Source organism: Stigmatopora argus, chromosome 2, assembly GCF_051989625.1.
Source record: "Stigmatopora argus isolate UIUO_Sarg chromosome 2, RoL_Sarg_1.0, whole genome shotgun sequence".
Classification (NCBI taxonomy): Eukaryota; Metazoa; Chordata; class Actinopteri; order Syngnathiformes; family Syngnathidae; genus Stigmatopora; species Stigmatopora argus.
In genome coordinates, this window is record NC_135388.1 from 11,833,017 (window position 1) to 11,857,174 (window position 24,158).

Consider the following 24,158-nt stretch of genomic DNA (forward strand, 5'->3'; position numbering starts at 1 on the left):
AACAAGGATCTTGTTAAACAAATTTCTTGGAAATCCACAATGTTCAAAGTTGTTATACTTCTCTGCTCACTACATTTTAATTGATTCCCATGAAAGGTTTGGAGAATACAAACCATCAAATGCTAAGGTAACGGTGACCCTGTGGTATACACACGGTACTGTTTAGGTTGCCCAAAAATTAATTTCTTGCAAATATGGTTCAAGTTTACGACCTGTGTTTTTGTTTGCATTGTACAATTACACACTTGATTACTCATTAGACTGTGACGCTATGCCTTGTTTTAAAATTTACAAAGCTTTTTTTGTTGGTGCCTCTCAACTGAATCAATGACAAATATAAATTATAAAGTAGTTTTGTTTGATTTATTAAATCATCCCAATATAGTCATAGAATTTCAATTATAGTGTGTGGCACTACTGCCCAATGAAAAACAGATCATCTCCATATTTTGTGAATTGAATAATCAAATAATCCTTGGAGTGGGCGAGTCGAAGTCCAGATGGAGTCCCAATGGAGATGGTGTGGTGTGACCTTAATCGGGCAGTTCATTCTGGAAATGCTCCAATATGGCTGAGTGGAAACAATTCTGCAAAGACGAGTGTGCTAAAATTCTTCCCCTGGGGACATTAATACTGTTCACCAATGACCACAAATGCTGCCGCTAATGACAAATCTAACCTACAAAAGGCTACCCTCTATTGGCTAACTCCTAAGCGAAATTCTGCATTAATTAAAAAGCCTTGAAAAAAAATCCATTGCTGAAGAGCCATGCATATGCATGCCTAGAATCTACCTACAGAATTTCATTGTGATCTGTCCTCGAATAATGGAGGAATAGCTGAAAATTAAAGTGTACACACTAACAACAACAACATGAGTGACTTGACAAGCCTTTAGCCTGTCAAAGAGCACAAATGCAAAAAACTTCAACAATCTTCTGTACCGTACATCGTTTGCTTGCCGTAGCCTATCCCAGCTGACTACACCCTAGACTGGTCGCCAGCCAGCCATAGGGCACACAGGGAGACAAACCACCATCTGCACTCACAATCATACTGACACCAGCAGGAATCAAGCCCGTGCCGGCCCGTACCGAACTCAAACGAGTGAACCTCTACACCATCAGGCGGCCTACTATTCAAATTAATCATTATAAATACTATTTCACAGAAGTGTAATTGATTCCTGTATACTTCTCAATTTGTCCACATTTTCAGCTATTACCATCCAACATAATTAGAATTCAGTAGTGCCTGGATTCATGAATTTAATTTCTTCCTTGAAGATGCCCAAAACACTTCAAAACATCTTTTTCTTCATTAAAATGAATAGAAATTTCATTAATTCAAGCATCTCCTACCAAATACCAAAAAAAAAAAAATCACAATACTGGATAATCATGATTTTTTTTCTTACAATACACTGAACTAAACAAAAAAGCACGACTATTTTAATACTTGACAACATCTTGAAGTTTAATTGTGAATTTAGAATACTTGCCAAATGAAATACTTGAGGGAGAAAGGCGTGAAGTGAAACGACAAGACTGTGCACACTTTCTAGTGGTGTCCAAGTGACACTTCCTCGTCGTGTTTGGTCAAACAACAAAAGGGTCAGTGTGTGCGACATGAGGCTACGGCAGCTAGTTTAGGGGTGTGAATTTTGGTTAAAGCGCGGAGGGCAAGAAAATTGCAAAATCTGCCGGGATGGAACGAGACTTGCCTCCTCCCCCACGTACTGACAGATGGAAGTGTGGGTGGGTGGCTTGATGGGCTGTAGGGATTAAAACACCGTGGGCCCCATTTGAGACCCTGAAGACTGCCACTCCTGCCAAGGTGGGGTGCTCTCCTACTCAGGCATCAGCCTGTGTGTGTATGTGGGGTTAATGTCAAAAGAAGCAAGGATGCTTCCCCTCCATTCAACCCCCCTCTGCTCCTTCCACCTTTATCCAATGAGCAGAGCAAGGGGTGGGGAGGGGATCAGCTCACTAACCTTAATTGAGCTCCTTTTAATTAATCAGCTCATCTGCAGAGGCCCGATACCTGCAGCGGACCCCGGACCCCCTTCGTACGCCGCCTTTATTATGCCCCCCCCGTCCACCCTACTCCGCTTCCCCAAACACAACATCCCCGCGCAGCTGCTGTGACATTGCGGTAATGAGGTAACACAGCTACAATGTCATGGAAGTGTTGCGGAGACCTTATCTGTGTGAGCTCATCACACATGCTGATGATCCCGATCCCCCTTCCCCATTTGGGTTGCCTTCCGACTGGAGACCGGCACATTGGCTTGCTTGCTTGTGGATCTCATCTGTAAATGACGTGGATGTAAATTAGGATGTTTTTTCAGGTGATGTTGATGGAAAGAGAGGCAGAGGGCTCACGAAAAACTGCTGATTTCCTATCAGCGTTTCCGAGAACCGTACAATTATCAAGTCATTCCCGGGAAGACCAAATTATATTATCCGAAATGTGAGCTTTTCTTTGCATTGACGCAGAAGACTGAAGTGAAAGAATAGTCGTACGGTCTTGTTGGGTGGAATTATCAGTGGGAGAAAAATAACAGGATAAATCACCTTCGAAAATAAAACTTACCAACTCGCCACTTCGAAAACATCCAGTAATTCATCTCCTGTGCCGTTGATTCTCACGAGGGTAGTGGGGGTGCTGGAGCTTGTCCCAGCTAACTGTGGATAGAAGGCGGAGTACACCCTGAATTGCTTGCCAGCCAATAGCAGGGCATAAGGAGATAAATGACCTTTCATGCACTCCCTCATCTATAGGAACAATTTGGAGTTTCAATCAGGCTGGTTTGCAAATAGTGCACTAAAATTCAGTTAACTCATTAGCTATCACAAATCAGAGTTGCTTTAAAAATCCAATATTCGGGCATTGACAGTAATGTTGGGAAATAACCAATCACTTTCAGCACTCAAATTCAACAATTAGAGTCTTTTTATGTCATTTCATAAATTAACTTAATGACTGGCACTGATGACGGTAGTCACATGATCCAGCCAGATTGTTTGATCGCCTATTTTGACATTCTTGATCAGCGTCTCTTCAACTTTGATGATGAAAAAAAATATCTTTGGCAGTTATATTCAGACATCAAACTCTAAAATCAAACTTTTTTTTTTAACCCGTGTCTGTTTTCTTGGTGGAATGACTCCCATATTTAAGGTTCCAACACGCGTATCAGAAAGTGGCTTATAGGAAAGCTCAGCGAGGTTTCAAAGGCATATTTAAGCCTTTTCCACACTTATCTTTTAAATTTGATTGGGAGGTTAACAAGACTCTTCTCAGTGATGTGCCAAATATATACATTTATTTTCACTTTACAAGCACATTCATTTCTAAAGCCAGTGGTAAAAATGAAAAGTTACTAACTCTGGTTAGGTGGTGTGCTAATTTGCTGTGATATCTAATCCCGGGTTACTTCACATAAAAGGCATTATACATATTTTAACGGCGGAGTGGTTATTTTCCAAGCAATTTTCTGCCAGAGTACATATTTAATTTATCCCCATTTAATTTATTGGTCTCTGCATAGCCGCTCAGTAAGAAGCAATCAAGAGCTGCATGTATGGGCCTGGTGAAGCCAGCGCTGCTCTCCTTGGCAAGCAACATCTGCACGAGGATAAGCTCTCCTCGGGATTGGCCTCTTGTGTGCGCATTGAGTCGGGCGGGCAGGCAGGCAGGAGGAGATCTCCTCCTAGGCGACTGTTCACTTCTCATAAACAGCCTTTTAATCATGGAGAAAAATGGCGCCAAATGAGAAATGTGGCTAGCCTCGAACAGCACAAAACATTTCAATTTCTTCAGTGGCCGAGCGCACTCGCCACCGTCAGAATATTGTCGGCGAGGGGCAGTGCCCTCGCCCCGCGGGCCCCCTCCTCGCTCTCTTACTTCCTGCCCTCCGACGCCTCTGCACTCCAATTGGTTTCCGCAAGCTCGGCCGGTCGCGCGACGGCGGAGGCACTTGTCGCCCGACTACCAGTACGCGCCAAAATATCTATCGACCTCCTGACACACCTTGAGGAGGGATCGGCGCAACCTCACGCATGGAAATGATTTCAATTAATTACCACTCCCCTTTGACAAGGGGGAGAAGAGGACGGGGGAAACAAAGGAGAGCCGACAACAGAAGGGTTTCTCCGGTGTAATGTGCGCCATGTGTAATGAGCAGCAGAAAGGTCATTTGACACATTTCTGCCAGAATGAATTCATTTATTCCGAGCACTTAATTTTGCAGTCACCTCATTGGTGCGCGGCTTGGCAGCGCAGCGAGTGGGTGCATTACCACAAGTGGAGGCTTAGTTTCCTCCCCGACCGAAAGTGCTGACCACGGGTCTGCGGGAATGCCAGGAGAGCGGAGCGATAGTGAAATGGAGTGTGAGGGGGATCCAATCGCCCCGTCTCTCATATCCAAATCACCTCCATCACCTTTGGCATAATTGGAGCCTTCATTACCGTTCAGTCGGAAATGCAGGTTGCCATTAGGCGGGTAATTTAAAAGTAGACTTGTAGAGAGTTAGAGACTCCAGAGGTCACCATAAGGGTTCGCGGTCAAGTAAATAATGGCGATTGGACCCACGAGTAAAGCACAAAGGCGGGTGTCGTGCACCGAAATGCAACGTTACGCTCAAGAAGGGCAGAAATTCAATCATTGGACAGAAAATAAAGCGCCCCCTGCGCCCCCTTAACTTTACAATAATTACAAGGCGACTGCAATCTACTCCCGGCCGATGAATTTAGAAATGTTTACGTGGGGACTGCAAACGTTCTTAAATGAGCTCTAAATGTTGCACCTGCTGAGGACCAACGTGCACATTCAATCTATAACCTCATTTAACAATCAATCTTATACTATCTGCTTTGTTAGTAGGAATAGGGGAGGATTTCAAACTCCTAACCTGTAGAAAATTTCCCCGTTTTTCCCCTTTTTTCAACATTTAAAATGTATTAACATGGACAAAAACCAAGAGACTCTTTACTGTTTTTCCTCCAAGGACTCAAACAAGAAAATTTCCCATTTTTCCCACTATTTTCAACATTTAAAATGGATTCACATGAAATAATGAGATTATTTACAGTTTTTTCTCAATCATTTTTGTTCAATCATAAACAGAGTATGTTAAAATAACTGCAACATGAACATGTTTACCGGGTCCCCCTTTTTTATTTGATAGAAAATCTCAATAAAAAATTAAATCTCAGCAACATATTTAATATTATACTCAAGAAGCTAAAAAAGTATCTTTTGCATCTTTGAGACCAACCACATCTCTAAATGATTCAACTATTATAGTCGGGCGATTCATTTGATAATTGGTTCGATGCCAATTAGCCCATCAATTACATATTATATATTAAAATAGTTAGACACCCAGCGCTATCAATGGCTGAAGAAAAACAACGTAAAGTGGGTCAAATGATTGCATGAACAGTGGCTAAAACCAGGTTGAAAGTTGTGTACCACTGAAATCTCTTTTGTAGGTCTTGTTCAGTTAGCATCGGATTGTAGTTTTGTTTTGTTGTCCCTGTTGCTCAAAAGAAGCGGATTTACCATGTTTATGTTTGAAAACACAGTTATTATTCATGCTCCAGAGTTATTTTTTTTTCTTTTAAACTTCCCGACCATTTTAGAACAATGTATCCACAGTGCGTGTATATTAACGCCTGCAGGCGCTGCTCATTTGAAATTCTCTTTGAGAGACTTTTACTTTATTGCTACAAATCATTTGTGTTTATACCCTTTGCCAAGCCCCCGCTAATGACTGTTTTTTTTGTTTTTGTTTTTTTACGGGTAGAAAATGCATCGGCATTAAATATGAATAAACACATGATGAAACTATTGTCCAGTGGTTTTCAGTGCAGTTATTATATGGAGGCCTAAATCTGTAATAATAATAACAACAACAAAGTACCACAATATGCTTCCACAACAAAGGGTAATTAGGAATTTTAGGTGGGGATGGAAAATTCCTGATTTATAGAATAAAAGGATAATGAATAGTATTCTTACATATTGAAGTGGATGTCCAGAGGAACGTGTTAGGATGACATACGGCGTGCTCTCACACAGCAGAGGGCTGTACTTTTTCTCAACCCTTTTACCACTCAGGAGGCAGATTGGACTTCTCACTCTCAGCTATACTCAGCATTATTGTCCATTATCACACCATGGTCCATGTGTAAAGTGACAGTGGTGCTCTGATAGAGAGGCGACAGGGGGACCTGAGCTGCAATAACATATTATTAGCTTTTTTTCACAGCTCCACCGGGCCGGATTTACACTGGATATCCAGAGCCCTTGGAGGGCGCCCCGCTGTCACCGCCACGTCCACCAACCCAACAACGGCCGTAGATGTCCAGATGTACGGCCACCAAGTAGCCAAGCACACAGCAGGGATGTGCCTGTGCAGTCATCGCCATTTTAATAGCAAGACCTAATGAGGTCGAATACAAAAATTCTGTCTTTACATCACTTTGCTCCTACTATAAACAAACCCAAACGCACCCCACGGCCAAGGTGGGAGGATTGCGGTCTGTCCTCTTGTACTTCCTATACAATATACATACAACACGTCTATATGTAAAAGACCATGTTTACATTGTACTATTATTCATTGGGTTCCGCCTGAGTCTATATTAGAACCACTTCTCTTATTATAAACGTTTTTATTTTTAACTAACGCTCTTAAATTTGCCATAACAAATATCATGATCAGATGTTAACCTATTGTTAACTAGGTGTCAAACCCAAGACCCGGGTTCCAGATCTGGCCTAATACAGATGGATGCATTTTTGTAGTCCTTTATGAAAAATATGGCTATTGAATAAAGAACAGTTAGCTTGTTCTTTTTTTCAAAAATATAATAAATCTAAACAGTAAATAAAGAAAATTTTCACTGTTTCCCCTTTTTGCTGTTTTAAATTTTTTAAATTAAAAATGTAAATAAATAATGTATTTCTTACAAATTAAATTCATAAAAATAAATGAAATCTGAACAGTAATAGTTTTTTTTAGAAATATAAATATATTTAAAAAAAATTGATTAATAAATGGTTTTAGTTTCTCATACTCAGCTTTTGGTTTTCGCCATGAATTTTCACTTTGGCTCATCCCTATTATTAAGTAATTAATAATGCCAGCCCGTTTGTATAGATATTATTCACAGAGTATGTGTTGTGATAGTAAAAGGAGAATACAATTCATATTAAAAACACTAACAGTGTTAGATATCCAATCCCATTGGGCTGGGAGGGGCTAGCAGCAATCGAACGATGCCAACCCTCCCAGTCCAAATGGATTGAACGGCTATCGCTGTTAATTGTACTCAATAAGTTAAATTATAAAGGCTTTGTCAGAGTTGGCAAAACTTTTATATACATACTCAAGGGCCACATTTGATGTTTAAAATGTACAGTAGTGCTGCAGTAATCAAGAAGTACTCTATTGAAATGCTAAAGAATGAAAGGTGGATATATATTCATACTTTCATTCATTCATCTTCTTCTCCCTTTTTTTCGACCCACTTCTGTCAGTAGATTTGGCCTCATCTCGTTTTCTTTTCATATAAGGGGCAAAATATTCCTTACATTTGTGACCAAGTGTACTTGGAGCAATGTGTGCGCATACACACTGCCGTTATGATCTCGTATGTGCGAGTCTACACTTAAGTATTAAAATTCCATATGAGAGGTGTGCGTGTCACATGTGCGCCACGCTGCTTAATTCAACATGTTCTTGTCCTTGGTAATGTTAACAGGCTCCCTGGTGACTGATGTCTCCTGTTTATAAAACAGTCAGAACTTCGTTAGGGGACAATAACAGCAGCCGGCCTCAATTATGGTGACATTTTGCTGACATGCAGATTGTCTCGCCTACCATCTTTTATTTATGAAAAATACTGATGCGGCTGTATTGAACATTTTGGATGAACTTTGAAAAAGAATCGATGGTATTGATGTATCATAGATCATACAAGTCAACAAGACTGACACCAGAGGAGAGAATTCCTTTCACGCAAAAAGCCGATGTTAAATTGCAATCATAATAAGACAAAGTGAGTTATGTGTAATCAATAGTGCAATTATGATCGTAAGAGGACGCCGTCCTTTCAAGACAGACAATAAAAGCATTCAAGGGATGCATTGAGACCATTAAAAAATTGTTATTGTCATTTTCTGTAATTATTTCAAGAGCTATCAAATAAAGGCCTATCTTTTGAACATATAAATGGTGAAAAAAAGAAAGGACTGTGCACATCATTTTTATTCAGAGCAACAACGAGAGCAGAAGAAGGTCAAATCCAGTGTGACGGTGGCATTTGAGTTTTCTTTGCTGTACCTTGCTACCTGGGAATCCAGCCCTTCTTTTCACTGTATTAAACAAGTACAATGAAATAAGCCAATCTATTTTAAACAGAAGACAACTACTGGTTTTGTTTCCATTCCTGCCAGGAGTGGGAAAGTATCAACTGCATTCTCACCATTACTTTTATATACAAGAAAACTTGTGTTTTTTGTTGTTGTTGTTTTTTTAAACGGAACACCCTTTTTTACTTGTGCATTTTTGTCAAGAACTCTGTTACATTGAATTGCATTCCTCTCACGACTTTTCCCTCTGCATACAGTTATGTACTATCTAATGTGTAGTCATCCGTGTCTGCTGAAACATTTCAGTCTACCTTGCAGAAGATTGTGTCAGTCAGTGTTTGGAATAAAACCAACAGGACAACTACAGGATGGATGAGGAGAACTAGGTAGCTCAAGTCATCCTGGTTGAAGCGCTTCACTTCTTGGCCACAACTTCTCACTGTCCAAGTGTCCTTGGGCATGACAGTAACCCTAATTTGCCCCGAGTGGGTTGGCAACGGCTTGCACGGCAGCAGGGCCATTGGTGTATGAATGAGTGAATTTAAAGGTAATGTAAAGCATTTTGTACATGGGAAAATCACGTGACTAAATCCACTGTCTCTATTCTAACATGCTAATGCAAATGACAGTAGCACATCATGTAAAATGATTATTTGTTAGAACAGAATTTGCCTTTAAAGATCAAAACATTCTTTTAAAGTGGTCATTTGTGGACAATACAGCCTTTTTATTTTGGTCAATTAACCGCAATGATAACAGAGTCAAAGCCAGCGCCTACATTTTTGAAAATTGTTCAATCTAAAAAGTCTTTCCAGGCAGTCGGTATATGGGGTCAGTGCAAATCAGGTGGCAGCGCGTTCTTGTGACTAGCCACGGCACACTTTCAAATGTTAATGGATGCGTGGGAGGAGCGAACAAAGTTGAAGTGGGTCTGAAAATGCTAATTGTCCCTAATTCATGTAAATAGGTTTCATAATGGAAGAATTAAGCATTCTAAATATGCAATTTGAGGCAATCAGTCCTTTGATTTGGTAGGGCTGCACAGGTGTAGTGGATTGAAATTCATCTTTCACGCAGTGTGCCTCATTTGTCATTTCCTTCAGGCATGGATGACGGCCACTGGAAAGGTCCCCTGGCGCTTATAGGCGCGGGTGTTTGGTGTGTGTGGTCGCAAATCATGGTGCTATTGCTGTTTGTATTAAAAAGTAATTTAAATAGACCACAATACTTATATGTAATATAATAAATTAGCCCTGATTGCAAAGAAATAAATGACAAATAGCATCAATTAAATAACTTAGCCATTATAAATGTATTGGTTGAGCCACCGAAAGCAACTAAATTAAGCTCTCTCAGGACAAAACGATCATAATTTTTCTCCATGTGTGAACACTTGTAGTAAACTGCAGCCACTACACAAAGCACATAGCATCGACCTCCACCAAGGCCAACTTGAACAAAGAATAACAACGTATATGCATATACGTGTAGTATGTACAGATACATATTTTTCTCCATTAGAGGTTGGCCTTGGCAGAGGTCAAACTTCCTTCTCCAGTGAAAAATGTGGCAAAAACTCTTTAGTATATGCATGCCATTACAATATGTCCGTATAAAATGCAGGATTGCAAAGTGATTTGAAAAAATAAATAATTTAATCAGTTATTTAGAATCTGGAGGTTCACTTACATTGACTATTAAACATATGAAATTAGGATTTTTATCTAGACAGGAAGGGTATAACACTGCCCCAATGTTTGAAAGCCATTTTATTGGTGCTCAATGATCAGAAGATGGCAGCAATGCACTATATAGCCCAGTTTTGTGAATCATTTTGATTAAAATAGAAATAGATTGGGGAAAAAACGACCGTCGCTGAAAAAAAAACCCCTCTAAAACGGCGAGCAGAAAAATGAATAACACAGCAAAAATAGTTGTGTTTCTTGGGTTGCTGCAACCAATTAATGACATTTATCTTTACCTCAATTTAAGCGTTTTGAATCATGGTCACAGAAGTCATTTCTAAGCCAAAAGTTTATGATAAAATTGAGGTAAGAGTTTGATCCTCCAATGAATTCAACTTCTAAATCAAGTCTTCCGGGTTGTTTCTTTCTCCACACATGGTGCAGGGGCACCTACATGTCATTGTACAATCATTACGGCAACATAGTGTCATCATTAAAAAGATGAGACTTCCAGTACCTTCCTCTGTGTCACACGAGGAGAAGCCGAGCAGACAGTTCTGACCAATATTATTGTGATCATCTCAAAGAGACAATAAAGCAGGAGGTCGTGTTTCGCATGTAATAAATAACACGATGCAGCAGCTACGGAAGCACCACGGGCTGTGCGGACGGCACGCTTTTGAGGTGTAAATCGGCACAGAAGAGGAGGCAGCCCTGCCTAATGAGGCAGACAAGAAAAACCTTGTTTAAAAAGGACAAATCAGATGAGAAGATTTCAAACCCATTAGCTTCTACTCACAAGGAATGATAATAACGATAAAGAATGGCCAGGCCTTTTGATCGAGGAGTAGCAAACTGTGTTGTCTTGGGAAAAAATCATTTCCTGGAGGAGAATCAAAGAGCAGTTCATTTTCACGCCGACCTTCAGGGCTCAAGGCGGCCAGACAAGGGCACAAACAGATTGAGAATTAATTGGTGCAATTAACATTTTGTGATTATAAGGACTCCGGATCAATATCCTATGCAAATGGCGCTATTGATGTGCAGCAGAAACCTTGTTAATTGTGTTTGGCGAACAAACAGGCTGCCCGCTCTACTATTACCATAATGGAAGAGCTGCGAGCTGCTGTCCACTTGAGATGCATGAGCCCAAGCAGCCACCTCCAGACTCTTAAGAAAAGTTGGTCACTTTGATTATGGCTGTCTTTGTCCCCCTTTATTGGCTCTTTGAAGAGGCTTTTAAAGGGTGGATGAAGAATCCTCAGCGTTGCTCTGATCACCACGCTGGTGTCAGATTACACAAGTGGCCCTCTGCCTCTTCTCTCGCACCATTTGCAACACAGAAACCAGGGAGGGAGAATCCCGAAGTCTCGCCGCTGACAGCCGTCGCAATGAATTCGTTTCAGCTTTATTGCAACCGACCGGATTTTCCACTCTCGTTATTAAACTGTGTTAAAAATGCACTTTCATTTCAGATAAGTACCCGTAATCCTGTTTGCAAAGCGCAGCAGATGAAGTTAAATATAATTTAAGCAGAAACGGAAACGGCTGGAACAATGTAATCAATGAAAGTGAGATTGAAGTGATGCTATTCTTAATCATCGTTATTATTTTCATTCCGGTCGGTGCAAAGAAAAGGACGCCGACGGCGGTGGCGTCACTAAGCGAAAGGCGGGAATAGTGGAGAATAATGTAGCTAGATGAGAATAATGTCGCGTGTCATCACAATCGTGGCTAACAAATCCCCGCTCGTGAGTGACCGGCTCACGTTGTCGCTGGGCGACAATTGGCTCGCAGATCCTTGCGCGGCTTATATCCTGTGGCCTTGTATTGGATTGGATTGGATAACTTTATTCATCCCGTATTCGGGAAATTTCGTTGTTCCAGTGGCAAGAGGGTGAGGATGCAGGAATAGGAAAGGCATTTTAGACATAAATAGATAGGTAATAAGTAGGTCAAGAAATAAATACATGAATAAATATATAATTAAATAAGCGTGTTGCTTAGGACATATATACATACATACATACACATAAATGTACATGCATGCATACGGTAGGTCTTAACACACAGCCATTTTTTTGTTAAAGAGCCTGACAGCTGATGGGAGGAAGGATCTGCGGAAGCGCTCCTTCCTGCAATGAGTGTGCCGCAGTCTATTGCTAAAGGAGCTTCGGAGGGACTCCACAGACTCATGCAGGGGGTGGGAGGTGCTGTCCATGATGGACATCATCCTGGTCAGCATCCTCCGCTCTCCCACTTCCTCCACAGAGTCCAAAGGACAGCCCAGAACAGAGCTGGCCCTCCTGACCAGCTTATTCAGCCTGTTCCTGTCCCTCTCCGTGCTCCCGCATCCCCAACAAAGCACTGCATAAAACACTGCAGAGGCCACCACAGTGTCGTAGAAAGTCCTCAGCAGTGTCCTGCTGTATGCGTGTGTTTGTAGTGCAGAACGCTGGGAAATACACTATGCACGTTGTAATGAGCTATGTTCACGTGCTAAAGAGACAGTTAACGCCATCTTTTATTTCTCAACCCTCCTTTTGTCATGTAACGTGAAAGAGTACAAATAATGTCCTTTCAGATAGGAGTCTGCTGAATTGTGAGCTTTTTCCAGATACGAGTTGTTCAACAAGGACTACTTGGACAGATGTTGAATAATTCCTGAAAAAAAGAGGCTAGGCTATTTATTGTCCCAGCCAGTATACAAGTTTATTGCCAAATGAACCCTAAAACATATTGAATAACAACAAAACCACATACCTTTGCTATAGGAATCTCTGTTCAGTAATCACTAATGTGGAATCCAAAATGAATAGTAAAGGCATATAACTTTTATTCTCAATATCCTACGGCCCCTACGAGCAGCACAACATCCATTGAGTTGGAACAAAAAATGCACTGAAAGCAGTGATTATATTTAATTATCATAGTAACGAAATGAATTAAAGTTGTATCTATTTTACTGTGCTCTTTACCTGTGCCTTTGTTCTTAGTATTTTTGTTGACATTTACTGCACTAAATATCTTGAGTTAAACAAATCTTCTTTCCTCCAAAGCATTGCCCTTCAGCACTTTTGATACGGCAAAAATAGCATTTGAAGAAATATATTTCTGTACATATGTTAAGTACGTGCCAAAAATAATGGGTTTATAATGCTACAGTTTAGTCCTACCTGTCTTTTTAGCCGGCGATACGTTTACAAGATAAACAGCGCCACATCATCAAGCATCATTTAAAAACGAGGTTCTCAAGAGTAAGATTACATGTTGTTTAATGAAATGCTACAATTGAAATCACATTAGCCATTTGGTAGCGTGCTAATTACACTAATTCCTTTTAATTTAGGGCTGCGTTTCTTTCGGCTTTCGCCTTTATCCCCCTGGTAATGAAGTAGGCGAATTAACAAAGAAGCACTAGGGGAAGGAATATGTTTGCAGTGTTGGAAGTGCAATGCATCATTTTTTTTCTCATTTTCTTGTTGTAAATTATTATGCTTACCATCTTATTACAATTACATGTTGCCATGCTTAACCAATTAATAGGCAAAAAAACCCTACGAGTTTAACTGAAAAAAAATGTTCATCTCTGAGAAAAGACACCTCTGACAATTGTAAAATGTTAAGGCAACTATAAAATTATACTGAATGGTTCAGTGTACTAGACATATAATTTCAAAAACCAAAAAAAACATTGGTTCATCAGAATGAACAATTAAAAGTTAATTAAAAACAACATTCAAAGAACACATTAAATTTACAATTTTTCTATGTTTCTGAGTCACATTTGCATTGACTTTACACGAACTGAATACTTCAAAAATGCCCATTTTGAGTTTGACCTTGGGCTTTTGCCAAAATCCATTCATTCAAACAATAGCTTTCTTTGGGTCTTCTCTTGTTATTTGATTGATGGGTATCAACAATCCAGGCAAAATTGCAAACAATCATAAAATAAATGACATTTTTTTGGGGGGAAAAAAAAATCAGGTTAAACTCAATCCATCTGAGCAGCCTAATGAAGCGGAACACTTGCTTAAATGATTGTGTAAGTGATTTTAGCCAGTAGAGAAATATTGCATGTAAATATTCACGCAGAACAAATAATACAAATAGTTCATTTAACCCAACAGCAGAAATTCACAGATATGGTCACGGTTGTGGCGAGCGGGTGAAAAACACACAGTGGTTTTGGATGTTGCGCAAAAAGACCTTGTCAAGATTGATGTGTCTCCTGTAGCGATGGTTAATAGTGAGAGAACACTGCTGAAATTAGAATCCACTTTTTCCTAAATGTGCCACCTGTGAATCGAGGACGTCTGAGGGAAAAAAATGGAAAGGTACGTGTCATTTCTATAGGTGACCAACTCACCCCAGGAAATAGAACAGCCAATCTGTGAGGTGTAATAGATATGTCAAGAATTGCTAAATCATCGCTGTCCAACACAGGGAGACAACAAAGACCAAACAAAATGTCATTGTGGACTATCAAGATCTAGAAGAACTAATACGTGCAGAAATCATTTCAAATGAATGACCTAAAAATGAGAATTTTCTTCTTCTGTGCTTTTCTTTCCTTATTATTGTTATTATCATTACTACCTTTTCGGGCATCTCCCTACGCCTGTATTATGGAAATGAAGTTACGCTCCTATGCTTAACAATAACACACTGACTTTGAATCCGCTTACTTAAGGTTTGATTGCTTCTTGACGCTGCTTTTAAATGAATTGTGTTGAGGAGTGATAAAGAGCTTATTGCCAGGAATAAAAGCCCAGAGCAATGAAGAAAAGCTACACATGGAGTGGCTAGGCGATACAGGCTATTACGGTGAGGGAATGGTGTCCTTGACTGCCAGGACGGCTTAGAATTTTATTTCATCTTGTTTTGCTGGCTGGCTGACAATGATGCGTGACTCAGGCATAGGAGGAAGAGGGCAAGCACCGGCGTCGTTTCACATCTCATCCACACATATACAGTAACGTGTGTGGCCATAGTATGTGAAAGTAAGTGAATTTATAGATTGGATGAATATGACAGTACGTCCAGGTTTGTTCTTCGATTTCACGTGTTTGTTTTCATGCTGTCTCCTTGTTGTCTTATTAGCTACCGAGTTCTACACGATGACTCCTACCTGAGAGGAATACCCCCGATACCATTCATCGGGGAAGCTAGCGAAGCCAGAAGCACATCCCAAGAGTCCAGTTGTCTGACATCAGCCAGCTTTGTGATGTCATCACATAGGAGTGGAAGAGGATTTCACTGGCAAAGTCCATGTCCAAATGGATTACATCAATGCTGAATAATGGTAGCCACTCAAATGATTGATAATTTTGACTTTTTTTTACTCAGGTGTACTAACGTATGTATGGGGATGTGTTAATGCCAATGGTATGGGTAACTAACACATCAGTGAAGGCACCATTTAATGCCGATATGTACCACAGGTTTTGGAGAAACAGCATAAACAACGCAAAATACTCTATATCTCACTGAGACTGTACAATACATTGAGTATTGTATTAAAGACAGATATGCATTACTGCTCTTGCTGTTGGTGCTTTTCTATAGGTAAGTGCTAGAAAGTTTTGTTTCTGGTAATTGATTCAGCCAGCCGGTAAACCAATGTTCATTTTTGTTGATACAAGGTTTAAATGAAAACAAGATACCACCTTGGCTAATTCACACCTATTAAATTAACTTTGAAAAGCATCAACACTTCACATTAGAGATGTAAGCCTTGGTCGGAGCCTTGGAAGAACTTCCGATGGCTACCATTTGGGGAGTTGTGAGTGTTTTGTGCACACACATTTTCTCTGACCTCTAGCAGTCAACAGTCACATGAGCCGAAGCCTCCAAACTCATGCAAAGTGGGAATTGTTGTTTATCAGTGTAGTGGAGAGAATCTTTGAACTGTAATGGCCCTCCAGTGGATTGGATATGCAAACTTCTGAACGCCGCAGCACTTTGAGGCCTCTCCTCTGAGCTGCGTTTTATTTTGCCCGACTGCATGATTCGGGAGCGGCCAATTCTTTTGGAAGTTGAAAGTACTTTGTCAAGGTGAGCGTATGCTCCAATGAAACTGCGTGAGATTCATAGTCCATCATTATCTTTGCGTTCTTACCAATATCTTTAACAGTCGAGTTCTTTAACTCGTTCCCCAGCATTGACGGTAATAGATGACCGAGTCATTTTGACTGGAAGCGACTGGCCTTGACCAATCCCCAGTAGTACTAGAAAAAAAGAATACAAGATCATTTAGTGTCTATCACCATTAAAGGCAGGCAATGAGCTAAAAAGATTGCATGCCTTTTCTGAATTAGAGTTGTTGTCTGAAAGTTACAAGAAGTTTGAGACGAGCTGGAGGTAAATGGAATTCAACTCAACGTAGTTAACAAGTCAGGTCAATTTGTAGTTAATATAAAAAGAAATAACTGTAGTGAAAATCTGGTGCATTTCAAAGCAGCAGGACAATGAGTTTTTATAGAATACAATGTTATAGATTGTTGTTTTAGATATTTAAATACATTACATGCATTTTTGTTCAATACTTGAACAGATTAATGCATTTCTATCCATTTCAATTCTAAAGAGGATGTGAGATTGACGTGTTATGGTTATGAATAGAAATAAATTCAAGGCAGCATGCTATTTTAAATAAAATCTACTCACATGTGAAAGGAGGACACAATGGAATATTGTTGAACATAATTAAAAAAACTAAAGTGAAACTACTCTCCACATGATTGAGATGTTGCATTTTTGAGGGCGATAACATTTTGAAGGCAGTCTTGTGTGCGTACGGTAAATTAGTTACTGGAAATGCTCTATTTTAAGACTTGAAGATGATTCTGTACTAATATCTATTGAGTATGCCTGAGGAGAATAAGAAATGTTGTACAAGTTCAAATACATTCAGCAAATTTTCTCATTTTTCTCTGTCTGGAGTCCTTGTTAGCTTCCTATGCTTCCATAGCCAGATACATGATGTGCTATCACGAAGTAATTCCAACCTTTCAGATAGCTCGGTAAATGTGCAGGGCATTTTGGGCTCATGGGAAGCTCCTAAAATAAAGGCTGGCAAATTAACATTTTGAATAATGACGGCACTCAAGGAAAATTTCATGGATAACAAAAGTTAGAGCAGTAAACCCTGCAGGAATACACAAATGCCCGGAGTAAATTTCCTTGCAATCTATCTGTCAAGTCTAAACAATGTCAGCTGAAAAATGCTACTCAAAAAGATAAAAACACATTATTATGTATGGCCAAAAAACGTGAGGGTTTACCAACGAATCATTTTTAAATCCTTAAACACACTTGGTAGGCAGATGAGCATTGTTAGTCAGCATTCAACCTCCTTCATTTTATAAAGTTTAGAGTGAGATTTGGCAGGTTTATACCCTCACACAAATGATAAACTGAATTTAAGTTGATGCCTCATTTGCACCCATTCTCCAGCCACCCACTTTCAATACCACTCATCCTTATTTATCCTAATTTAATTTTACAAAGGGCTTTTTTTCAGAAACATCAGAGGCAATAAATTAAATGCATACTTGAAAATAAATTATACATTTCTACAGTTTGTTATAAACTGTTTGCAAGCATTTCCAGAGTTAAGATTATTTTGGTGGAGAAAACAGTGAATGACTGAATATACATGTGATAACTGTGTGTGGTACATACACACGTTATTCTGACCAAGTCCAAACAATTGAAATATTATCAATAGCACAAGGAGTTACTAAATTTGAAGGACATCTAGTTAAAAGTAGCAATTATTTTCCATCTTGTTGTATCGATAGAAAATTGTTTTTTCTTTTTAACACATTGTTCTGCTTGCTTGAGATTGCATCTGGATAGCACTCGTCCTTCTAATTCTTGTATCTCCCAGCGTCGGATTTAACCAAAATAAGTTTTGTGGTGGGTGTTCAGGGTCTCACTCAAGGCCAGCTGCAATTGAAGAGGTGCTTTCATAAACCGCCGATAAACAAATGGGATTCAACACACAAGAGGCTCTGATGGCCTATTAATTCTGTTTTGGCGAGCATCCAGAATGAGCGCAGCCTTCCTCCTTAATTCATGGCTAATTTCTATCAGCGGTATCGGGAGACTTTTTTTTCCGCCAAGGATGCATTCACATAACTTTAATGAATTCATTCAAGGGCTACGGCACGGAGACATTGATTAGATTGCCTCCGAGGTCCTGACGTCGGTCGCTTGACATAGGCAGCAAATGAAATGTGACCTCTGGAAAAAAAGGCCTGGACCGGCCAGCCTCACTCTAATCCATTAGCTACGAACCTTTCCCAAGCCCATTTGATTAATGAAGTGATTTAGAAAGGGCCGAGTGTTTATCAATCCCTGGAACTGAGAAACGGTGAGCAGAGAAAATAACAGAAACAACTGTAGTGTTCAGAAAAACAACGTTTTCCGTCACAAGTAAGGAAACAAGAGTGTTTCCACCTTGTTGAGTAATTCTTCAAAATAACATGGAAGATATTCTCAGAAAAGATGATTCAACACCCAAACAACAAATGGATGTGAGATTTAAGAGTACAATTGCCTTCTGCTGACAAGGTTGCATTGATAATGGAAGATTTTTTTGCCTTGGAAATAACACTACCAACACCTGAACAATCCAATGATATTCAATTAAAAATGTGCACAAATGAATAAATAATAACAACAACAACAACAAACTAATGCAATTATATCTCAACTAAATTATTGGACGAAAACAAGTTCTTTGATTTACGGGCATCCTCATACGTGGACTTAATGTTAAATCTCCAGGCACCACATTACGTTTATTGTTGTCCTTTTGTTATGTTGGTAGTAGTAGCATCTTTGCTGGGAAATATTAGAAACACATTTCAGTATGACTCAGTGCCGTCTTTCCTCACAACAACTATGGGGATAAATGTTTTTCATATTTGTTTGCTTATTTCTGTTTAAATCTGGTTAAAGTACAACCTCAATGTCAAAAGAAAGACAAGTACGACATCCCTGTCGGTGCATATGTTGCATTACTTATTTTGTATAATTGGATTCATTTATTTATCTTCAATTAATAATGTATGATGCAACACTCAGTGGTATGCAAATGAACAATTTAAATTTAATGAGTTTTTAATGACCAAACAAATAATTAGAGGCACCCGGTGTGCATGTAATTTGAGCAGGAATGAATTTGAGAGCTTTGTTCAGTGTTTGTACAAAGACGGGCTAATTTACTTCTCGACAAGCTCCGGCTACGCGAGACCTGAGCGCGACATACAAAAAATATGAGGCCAAAGTCACCATGTGAAGGTCATTAGAAAATCTAACCGAAACCCCCAAAATGATCCGAACTGTTGTATTGCAAACAAGCAGAGCTGATAAGTAAATAGAGACCATGTTCTGAATAAGTCTTGCATGCTGACAAAGGAAAAGTCTGCCCTGGATATCCTAAATATTTTAACTACGCCCGCTGGTGTGGAAGAAAAAGAGCGAGAGCGCGAGATGCCATTGGAGCCAGATGGCATTTGGTAATGGCTTTTCTTCACGAAACCCAAAAGACATTGTTAAGATTTACATTTTCAAATATATGCTGACCTTTTTTCCCTCCTCTCCGGTGTTCGCTTGTCATCAGCAATGTAATTGAATCAATATATTTCCTGATCAGCCCGCAGATTGAATAAGGTCACGGGAAGCCATGTGTGGACATTAAAAATCATTATTCTTCTCAAATTGAGCAGTGATGGCGTAGAACATTCAGGGTTCAAAATGAAATTATATTAGAGTCTATTACACTTTTACAATTATAGAGACATTCCAATATTACAGCGGGAAATGAAGTCATAATAAAAAAGCCCAGGGGCGCATTATATAGAAATGACCTGACCACTTTTTTCACTTTTGCACTGTTATTGAATTGATGAAGAGAACTTGGTGACATTACGTTCACTGATAAGTGACCTTATTCATGAAAAATAGACGACCCCGTTTCACTTTTTCCATTTTCGTCTTATTTGCTGTGGACCCGTTTTCCACCTGAAGTGCTAACAGCGTGCACATTTACGCTCTCTCGCAGATAATTTGCAGGACAAATGGTATTAATGTGCTGCTCAAGCAGTTATCACTATAATTGCCTTGAAGCCTACATTTGTTTTAATTATTCATTTATTTTCTAGGGTATGGGATTTGCTTTAATGCGTATGTCTCGGCGGCAAAAACGTCTAATTAAATAACCCGATAGATATGTGTGGTAATAAAGACAATGTGTCGACCTTTTGAATCCATAAATAAAAGTTTAGCCCTGATTTAAATAGCATGCTTAGCTGAATTATTTCAGTCGAAACTTTGGCCAGACCATAGCAGCAGATAAAACTTCAATTTTAATTGGCATACTCATTGAAATTAATTACGCTTATCGGCCATCGGCTTATCAAAGCTGCACAAAACAAGAAGGAACATGACCATCCCAGACTTCCATGTGAATTTTTCACTGTCACTGGAAGTTGAGATCGCACCCTTTATGGCCTTACATGAGATAAAATGGTGAACTGTGAACTGTTTGTACACATTTACGTGGATGGAAGACTAGGTTCATTTCTTTTTTTCCCCCAGTTTGTACACACGTGTAGGCAATAAAATATTCATTTGCCGCCATTGCCGGCAATACATTCTGTATTCACGCTCTAACAGACGGGGTGAGCTTTAGACAATAGCTGTCAAAACAATGGGAACTGACGTATATAAAGCTCTTTAGGCTGGGTAGCTCTGATGGATATTCACAATGAAAATTCCCAGAATTCAGAAGGAGCCAGTCGCCATATAAAAGACAAATTTTGTTTGATTTAACTGACTTTGTGGCTGTACAGGCTCATCCTGTATCTTATGGTGTTTAAAACTCCCTGACTTTGATGGAAAAGTTCATGGCAGTATTCTGAAATGACCCCAGAGAGCCAGAAAAGAAAAGTTGAAAGTTTTGTCAGCATTGATGCGGTATAGCATGACTCCTTCGTGTGACTTGGTCCAAATCTGTTCTTAGATCATTCACATGCTTCACAATTGCACCGCTGAACAGAAGAGATGTCAAGATAAATTTGTGGCATCTTAAAAATGCTCACATAAGTGCAAAATGTCCTCCTCGCTGGTTCTCATTTTTCTTGCAGTAGCTGCCACCGGGCTGTTTGCACCTGCATTTCTGAAACAAAATCAGCTAGTGCATTTTATCCCTCAGAAATCCCATTGCGTGTGCTATGTTTGGTAGCTGCAATCCTGGTTGCTGGCCATTCTTACCGCGAAGCGTAAAGCACAGCCCTACTACTCAATTAGGCCCAATGGTCTGCAGAGATTAAACACTGTGCTCTCAACTCGTCAAAACCAAGTGAGTTGGGAAGCCCAGTCGCATGGAAACTTTGCTGCCCCCGCAGTCATCGTCGTCGTTGTCATCATCACGGATGGACGTAAATAGCCTTTCATGTCAGGTGGAACAAAGCTGTGGAGTGAGCACGCTGACTTAAAACTCAGCCTACAGAAGGGGAAGGAAAGAACAATTGCTACATCCACCCCTCAAGACTTTAAAACCATCAGGTTGGAACGACTATGAAACACTTAATGACAATCTAAATCAGTGGGCGGCTTCAGTCTACAAGGATTAATGGTCTTGATGTAGTACACATGAAGGAATACATGTCGCCTTATTACCCTAAGAGCTTTTCATGTCCTCTTTGAAGGAGAGAGGGAGGCGTGAGGGACCCTTAGCTACTCCACAAATTAGGCGCTGCGTTATTTATTCGATATGTTAAGAAAAAAAAGAAGGCATGAGATATGAGCCATGCCAAATTTTTCAGGTGGAGGGAACTAACTCCGCGGTGAAGTTTTTCCTCTAATGATCATTACTGCATCACCGCCACCAGAAAACTCCATGGAAGAACTTCCACGTGTGATCACGTTTGTTGGAAACACACAACTTTTCATTAGCGGTGTGCATTTGACTGGTTTTATAAATTTCCAACTCAAATCAAAAGATATCACCGGGGAGAACTCATAACATACAGAGCCATTTAAGAAAAAGTACAGAAGGCATAAAACTTATGACTAGAAAAGTAATAAATTCCAGTTTAATGTCCTGTAGTTATTAGAATTGCACTCTCAGTCTTATCAAGATTTTGCTCGTATGGTCGTGGTGTGCTACGTCATTGGTTTGGTAAAATCCTAAGAGATTAATGTTTTGATTCCCATTTGGCATGATTCTGAGGTGCCTGTTCATGTGGGTGTTATAGAAATAAGATATGATTCCTTATTAGTCCCACTGTGGCAAGTTCACTAGTTAAAGCAGCAAAGGAAGGAACAAATTATGAGCACAGAGTTCAGTATAAGAGAGAAGATGAGACATTCAAACCACCTTTTCAGACTTGAGCGAAGAAATTTGAAAATGCAAAGAAGTTGTAGAGGTGGCTCTTTTTTCTGGCGCTTTGAGTTAGTGCTTACAAACTCATTCCCTAGCAAGCCCCTATCTTTTATTCATGAGTCAATTACCTTTTAAAAAACTTTAATATTGTTAGTGGATTTTTACAAAACAACATTTTTTTCCAATAATGACCTCGGATCTGGAGCAAAATAAACAAGAATGTCACATGAGCAAACCTGGAAAAATAACTTATTTTATATCTGTGACAACACACAGCTATAAATTGGAAGGTGTACAGTGCTGAAATAATCTCAATTTTATTGAGCCATTACAATAGTTATCCTCTTTATCTTAGATCAACTTTCAAAATGGCTGCCATAAAAAAAAAGACAATACACACGATTCAAACCTGATTCACTGTCAAATTGCCTGCTAGGACAAGCAGAAACAAAGCAGACTGTTTTACAGAATGACCAATACACACAATGAAGCATATCTGATTAATTTGTCATATTTAACTCATTGGCTGCCATTGACAACAATAGACATCCAATCCATTTGAACTATAGGTCTGTCCTCCCAGTTCAAATGATTTGGACATAATTCACCATCAATGACAGCCACTGAAACAAGAATGCTGACTAAAACATAAATATTGAAAAAGGAAGACATTGACATTACCTTTCATTATTGTGTTGAGTGTGTCCTGTTCCAACGGATACGTTCAACGTGTCCAGGATTTGCGGTGGAAAAGTGGCCTCATCCCCAAAACATAGTTGCAAATTGATGATCATTAAAAGCTTTAATGGCAATGCTCTATGTTTATATGCACGCAGGCTGAAAAGGTGCACTCACTCCAATGCTGGTTGCTCTCTTCAAGCCAACTGGCTGTCTCGCTCTATCACCCCCTGGTTGGTTGGAGGCCCAATGGTGATGGATGTTTTTTTTTCCCTCTTTGTGGAGTCTCTGTACCGCTGCGGCATGCCATGCAGAATGAAAAGCAGATTAAAGAGGTAGGAGACCAACACATAGAGGATGTTTGGCTGTTGGCTATTGAGTTATCAGGCCTTTTCACACCTAATGAAACAACTTTCAGCACTGCAGCTTATTAAATATCCCAGAGTCACCAGGCAGAGCTGCCAAGGCCCTAGAAAGCTACATTAGATTTTAATTAAAAACAAACAAATCCCCCAGAGCTTTTAAATGTGGAACGATTCCTCCTCGTGGCATCGACAGGTACACAACCTTGCATATGGGAATGATGAAAGCAGACTTCACTTTTAAAAGTCGTATATACTGTACATAAAATGCTGATCATTAAGTTAACATTGAGATTTAACGGCGACAGTCCCTTTAGTTTAAATTGATTATATGTATATTTGGATTTGGATAACTTTATTCATCCCGTATTCGGGAGGGTGAGGATGCAGAAATAGGAAAGGCATTTTAGACATATATGTATTGGTAATAAGTAAGTTAATTAATAAATACATGAATATGTAGCATGTTGCTGAAATATATATACATATACGCATACACATACGTGTACATACACATATATATATATACATACATACACATAGATGTACATGCATGCATACGGTAGGTCTTAATGGTAGGAATTCTGTTTGTTAAAATAAAAATCTGAATATTTAATAGAGGGTGGCCCAGTGATCGAGTGCTT

At 39.6% G+C, this 24,158-nt stretch overlaps 1 protein-coding gene across 20 annotated transcripts in view; it reads right to left on the reverse strand.

The window, feature by feature from the left end:
- Nucleotides 1-2,180: 2,180 nt before the first annotated feature.
- The window catches only part of LOC144090757 (uncharacterized), a 151,258-nt gene continuing 129,280 nt past the window's right edge, over nt 2,181-24,158 (reverse strand). For 18 of the 20 annotated variants that reach the window (XM_077622671.1, XM_077622654.1, XM_077622661.1 and 15 more), the window contains 4 exons: nt 10,871-10,954; nt 10,589-10,789; nt 2,596-2,687; nt 2,181-2,311 (listed from right to left, as the gene is read on the reverse strand). In XM_077622671.1, coding sequence (XP_077478797.1) covers nt 2,311; nt 2,596-2,687; nt 10,589-10,789; nt 10,871-10,954 — 378 coding nt within the window. In that variant the 3' untranslated portion in view covers nt 2,181-2,310. Of the gene's footprint in view, nt 2,312-2,595; nt 2,688-9,979; nt 10,790-10,870; nt 10,955-22,777; nt 23,449-24,158 lie in introns of those variants that run through there. The other 2 variants (XR_013305522.1, XR_013305527.1) reach the window with 2 other exon arrangements.